The sequence below is a fragment of the Tinamus guttatus genome, unplaced genomic scaffold, assembly GCF_059628265.1.
Source record: "Tinamus guttatus ecotype Peru unplaced genomic scaffold, ASM5962826v1 Tinamus_guttatus_pri_ptg000171l, whole genome shotgun sequence".
Taxonomy (NCBI): Eukaryota; Metazoa; Chordata; class Aves; order Tinamiformes; family Tinamidae; genus Tinamus; species Tinamus guttatus.
In genome coordinates, this window is record NW_028288705.1 from 1452518 (window position 1) to 1458590 (window position 6073).

At 46.6% G+C, this 6073-nt stretch overlaps 1 protein-coding gene across 1 annotated transcript; it reads right to left on the bottom strand.

Moving 5' to 3' along the window:
* Positions 1-1789: 1789 nt before the first annotated feature.
* SLC35E3 (solute carrier family 35 member E3) lies at positions 1790-5899 on the bottom strand. Its single transcript, XM_088522915.1, has 5 exons — positions 5510-5899; positions 5319-5429; positions 3667-3825; positions 2665-2747; positions 1790-2247 (listed from the first exon to the last, which is right to left on the bottom strand). Exons 1-5 carry the CDS (start codon positions 5897-5899, stop codon positions 2061-2063), a joined length of 930 nt encoding a protein of 309 aa, XP_088379041.1. The 3' UTR covers positions 1790-2060.
* Positions 5900-6073: the final 174 nt, after the last annotated feature.

A 6073-nucleotide genomic window follows, 5' to 3' on the forward strand; every position in this document is an offset into this window, starting at 1 on the left:
TTAAGGAGTCTTGCGCATACGTTCTCAGACCTTTCTGTTCATTCTGCTACTCTATATTAACACCAGTCCCACCTCAAGTCTTGTCATCATACAGGCTTCTGTGGTTTTACTTGCAAGTGTAACGATGTCTCTGTGGGGCGTCTGCATTTCAGAAGAGCTTGTGCACAGCACAAATCAGTGCAAACGCCTTTCTCAGTGCCCCCGCTGAAGGATCTGCATCCAGAGATGATCCTGTTCTGAACATACCTGCAGCAGTCCAGGCTGCGTTTTTTAAACCAATTACAGATTTATAAAAATGTATTAAAAAAAACTCCTTGAACCTGTACAATGTCTAAGACACAGCTGGTAAAGACATAAAACTATTCAGATCTTTCTAGCTTTGAGAAGATATAGAGTGTAAATAGACAGTGTAAACTTAGGTTGCACAGTGAAATAACTTGTTTTAAAAACAAGAATTCTGTAACAGAATAAATAATTTACAAGCTTGAAAAGATCTGCATTGTTTCTTATACATCAAAGACCTACTATTTCCATTGTAAAAAAAAAAAAGAAAAAAAATCTTAGAGGAACTAAATATCTTGCCATTCCTGTTGGTGTTTGGAAAACCCAAACACTTGTTTTTATTCATGTATTTTCCCTCTTTAAATCTGCTAGAGGTAGATGAAGATAAAATAAACCCCAAATGCAAGGATTAAGATACTGCAAATGAACTCCGAGCTCGACCGTCTGGCGAACACGACTCTCACCTGATTTACTGAAAGCGCAGGGAACGAGAGAGCATCTACAACAGAGAGAACTCCTCCCTCCTTGCAGGTGGTCCAAAAACGAGTGCTGGATACCGCCATAAACCCGTTTTCAGGGTATTCTCAAGTTAAGGCAGAAGCGGCTGCCACCTCACATGCTTCCCTCACTTTGGGAAGGTGCTCAGAGGGCTCTTGGATGAATAAGCATTGCCCAGCAGAAGTGCCTTCCCTCCGACGGGATGATGAGATGAGGACCGTGAAATCCGCGGATCTCACAGGGTTATCATAACCCCTGCGGAAGGATGTGGGAGCGAGGAGGGAGAAGATTGTAACACTGAGAGACGGCCCTTCTCAGCCACTACAGAGCATGAGCAGCCTGAAGGTGCCTCCGGGAGCTGCTTTAGCACAGGCACCTGCCCGGGTCGGCTGCAAAATATGGGCAATTATCACAAATTCAGAGATTTTTATTAAGGCTCACAAGTACTTACAAGGTCTCATGAAAATCCTTGGTTTTGGCGTAACGAAAATAGTAAAGCAATAACTTTTTTTTTTTTTTTTAAATACTAAGGACTTCATTAATGTCTTTACATATCAATAGAAAGAGAAACAAAACAAACAAACAAAAAATCCAAAAAACCATGATGAACCATTTAGATCTGATTTCCTACTTTTCCACAGCTTGGTTTCAAGCTTTCCAATGTATCCTTCCAGTCTTACTTCACTAATAATGTTATTTAATACCTTCAGCTGAAATTTATAAATGTACTTAAGCCAAATATACATTAAAAAAATACGAGAATTAGGAATGAGTTTGGTGGCCCTTTTAAAAACACTTAAGCACATGTTTCCTCTTCATCATTCCCCAGACAAGAAGGAGCATCTTTAAACACCAGAGCACCTGCCCAAAAGCAGTTTTTTTTATGAAGAAACCTCCAGGTTGGGACAGAAACCTCCAGGTTTCTTCATAACAGCAGTACTGGCATGAGTACAAGGGCAAGGTTCCCTCTCTCTATTTTAAGAGCAGCCATTATTGATCTCATTTAATATGCAAAAATCCTAACTACTTCTGCAAAATTTCCATAGCAATTTTAAGTGCACCATTATCTTTTTTTAAGTCACCATTTCATGAAAACAGTCAGATGGCAAGATGGCAAAGCCCCAGCCCCTCACATAATTCATAGTGTTGTGTTTAGTTACAGAATAACTGCCCTGGCAGTTAAACTAAAAACAGCTCTAGCTGAATAATGCATCCTAAAATCAATGCATTTAAATGTTTTCTCTCCCTCACAATGCTGTTAACCTCCAGAAAATCCTGCTTTAGGGACGCTGCGCCAATTTGCTCTTACTTCCTTCCTGCTCACTCAGCTTGAAGTGGGTGTAGGCTAAAATACCCATCAATGTGCACAGAATCCCAAGGCCTTGATTTAGGGACAACGGATCCTTAAACAAGACGCACCCTCCCAGGAGGGTGATGCAGAACTTGAAATGTCCAAACATGTTATATCTAGACATCTGTTAAGGACAGCAGCAAATACAGCACTTTGTAAATAGGAACGCGTGGGGACTGCACTGATTATGTTCAAACCTTGCAATGTTATGTCACGTCGTGCACCTTCCAACTGTCTCTGCAGCTCTGGGCATTAAGCTCCGTGCGAAGCCTCCCTCCACCGCGCTCTCCCCAGCACCCCTCGCTTCCCCAGGGCGACCAAATGCTCTTTATAGGCACGAGGGTCACGTTAGAGGCTCAGAACTTCTTACAGGGAAACAAAATACACCAGGGCTGGAACGTGCTTGTCCAGCTTCAATATATAAGATAAGGCAGGCGGGTAACCAAGCAATTTTCCCACAGTAAATCAGTGGGAATGAACGCTAACATAATTCTTTGGGAAACGAGAGAAGCAACTAATATTACAAAGGATACGTGACAGGTGACGTATTTCCAATGATCCAGTAAATGGACAAGTTTACCATAAAGGCTATTATACCAGACAGCAGTACCATTATCTGTGGATTAATGGACACAGTCAGTAAGCCAACATACTTTTTGGCCATCTGTAGATACATTCCAAACTATTTATTGGTTCCTTTATCTCAACAATGGCAAAATGTCATCCAAGAAAAACAAATTGAGAACAAAAATGAAATCAAGTTTCAAATCACTGCAAACGCACGTGATATGAGTAACTCGGGGTATGATGCCCACAGATACATACTGATAGAACTACAACCTTCTCTTACCTTCTACATACATTTAAGAGCAGCTTGAAAAATTTAGCTATGCATGTGCAGAAGTTGCCATCTTTACCTTTCCGGCGAAATCTTATTTATAGCCACGCACACACACACACACAAAAACATTGGAAAAAAAAAGCCTTATTATTGTAAACACTTGTTCTTCTGTTCATAAACTTCAGCACTACTAGAAACGACCTTGCACCCACCACTGACTGGGGGATCAGCAGCAGCTGAGAATATGACACTCTTTTTTGGTGACATCGAGGACAGAAAGAGAAGGAGAGAAATTGCAACCCTCTTGGTTACAATAAATCAGTAATTCTGAAGAATAACCACAGAAGAGCAGCACGCTTGTCTTTTCTGATAAGTTAGACCCAGAATTGGGCATTTGTATAATTTTAACGTACTAGAACAACCTTCTGGGCTTTGTCTAACTTTCCTGCTGTTCAGATGCCCTCTAAACAGAAACAAGAATAAAGACACATATTAATTGCCAGGAACTCATTTAAGAAAAGGTGGGACAGAAACAGCAGGGATTTTTTTTCTCTTTCCCCATACCCCTCATCTCATTATAGTCAAGGCTTGTACAAAGAATCTGTTCTGCAAAGAAACAAGGCAGTATCAGTCATGACATGTAAATTCCTCAGTAGTTGTGATTTAAGAAGCCCCAGAGCAATGAAAGCCTTACCACAGCAGAGAGCGTCCAGGGCCCAAATATGCCCCCTTCCCCGAAGACGGGCTCGAAGAAGGGTATGACGCAGAGCAGCACCGCGGAGGACATGGGCGCCTGGTAGTAGAGCAGCTGCATGGAGTTCACCTGCAGCTCGTGCTGCTTGGCTCCGACCCACTGGATCCAAAGGGAGAGCCGTTAAACGGGAGAGGGGAAAAACAAAGGAAAAGTGAGAGCTGCCTTTTATTCTCGCAGCAAATTCCTGTCTCCCACAAAGCAGAATCTTCCTCTGCTTGAGCAGAGCGAGTGACATTGCAGGGACTACCCTTCTGCCAACCGTCTTCATATGTCGCATCAGGAAATAAATGGAAGCCTTAATAGTATTGTGATTGCACACATCAGTTTAAGAGATATTAAACCGGCACATATTTGAACAGGGCATAATTTATGCTGCTTTTCAAAGGAATTGATTTGCTTTCACGGATGAAACTTTGGAATTTATTCTTAGGAATACTTCCACAGCTTTAAAAAACACTGTATTAAAAAAGGCTACGAAAACCGGTGACTTTTATTTCTCCCTTCTTGTATTTCCTCCACACAGAAGCTAACAGAATAGTAACCATTTCTCATACTTTTCAGCTCTTCCCAAAGCTACTGAATTAGATTTCAGTATTGATCATAGCTTGGATTTCCAATACAACACACTTGAAGAGGCAGCATTAGCTATGTATCGTTATGAAATAAATGCTACAAGCAAAAAGGATGCATCTTAGTAGTGCACTGAAGAATAACCCTGACATTAATTTTTCACAAACTATCAGTACAAAATTATGAGTAACAGGCCACCCAGTGTACACAACTTAAGACTTCCTATGTTTTCTTGTAAGTTACAAGTAAATTTCCCTCAAGTACTAACATTTCTCCAGTACACATACTATTCTATTGCCTGAAGCTATTTTGCAGCCTCTCTCTGCTCTTCTGCCCCAAAACAGGACAAGAAGCATCTTGCAAACTACAGGCCCAACAGCCTTGCCTCTTTTGAAAGCACAATGTATGCACTGTAAAGAAATTTGGTGTTAGTTTTATGACAACCAACTCTAACTTGGGAACTTGGGAGGCTACTGAAGTCAAGGCAGGTGATGAGCTTTACTGCTAGTACGCTGTAGCCCTAGATATCTATATATCTAGTATATATGCAATGATATATCTAGTACAATGCTATGGCGCAATGGGCTAAGGTAACCTTTTGGATGCACCTATTTTTCTTTTAACAATAACCCATCAGAAAGGTTACACCGGGTCTGTATTTGGCACTGGTGCAACCTCCAAGGAAATGCTGGACGGCTGTGTTTGGAACAGGGGCATGGAAATCCCTCATGGACAAGCCATGAAAATAACCCAAGGGCTGGAAAACCCGCTCTACAGGGAGAGGGCCAACCAAGCAGAGGGGTTACGCTGTGCCTAGGCCTGGCACGTGGTGCAACCTCTATGGAAATACCTGACCGCCGCGCCCGGAGAACCGCAGGAGGACGTCGACAGGATAGAAATTGCTCAGGGATAAGCCCTGCAAATGGCCGAGGGGCTGGAAAGCCCGACCGAAGGCAAGGGCAGGGCCTTGCGGGCGGGAGAGGGCCGGTCCCGGGGGCGCGCGGGCAGCAGCCGGTACCCACCACCTGGTAGAGCGAGGTGACGAGGACGCCGAGCGTGGCGAACACCATGCCCACCGGGCTGAACTTCACGTCGTAGTAGGAGTTGAGGAAGACGCCGAGCGTGATGGGGAGCTGCGGGGGACGAGGAGGAGGAGGCGGCGTGAGCCCCGCGCGCCGCCCGACCCGCGGCCCCGCGCCGCGCCGCTCCTCACCAGCGTCAGCTTGATGCGCAGCGGGAAGCTCTTGCCGTAGGCGACGCTCTGGATGAGCACGATGGCCGGCGTGGTCATGGCCTTGGCCAGCTGGTAGGTGCCGATGGTGTTGCTCTGCAGCGAGAGGTTGGTGAAGACCACGAAGCCGCAGAAGCTGAGCGCCAGCGGCAGCACCTGCCGCGCGCGCAGCCGCTTGGGCGTGAAGGCGCCCAGCGCCTGGCACGCGTAGAGGCCGAGCCAGGTGAGCGCGAAGTGCACGAGCGTGAGGCTGAGGTTGGGGAAGCCCAGCCGCACGTAGAGCCACTTGTTGAGGAAGACGATGCAGATGGAGGCGGCCAGGTTGACGAGCAGCCCCGCCGCCAGCCGCCCCTGCGCCGCCGCGCAGCCCATGGCGGAGCCGCCGCCGCCGCCGCCGCCCGCGCCGGGCAGCGCCGCAGCCCCGCCCCGCGCACGCGCACGCAGGGGCGCCGGGCGCGCGCACGCAGGGGCGCCGGGCGCGCGCCCCGCCCCCGGGCGGAGCCGCCGCCACCGCCTCAGGGCGCGCGGCCGAGCGAAGGGCAGGAG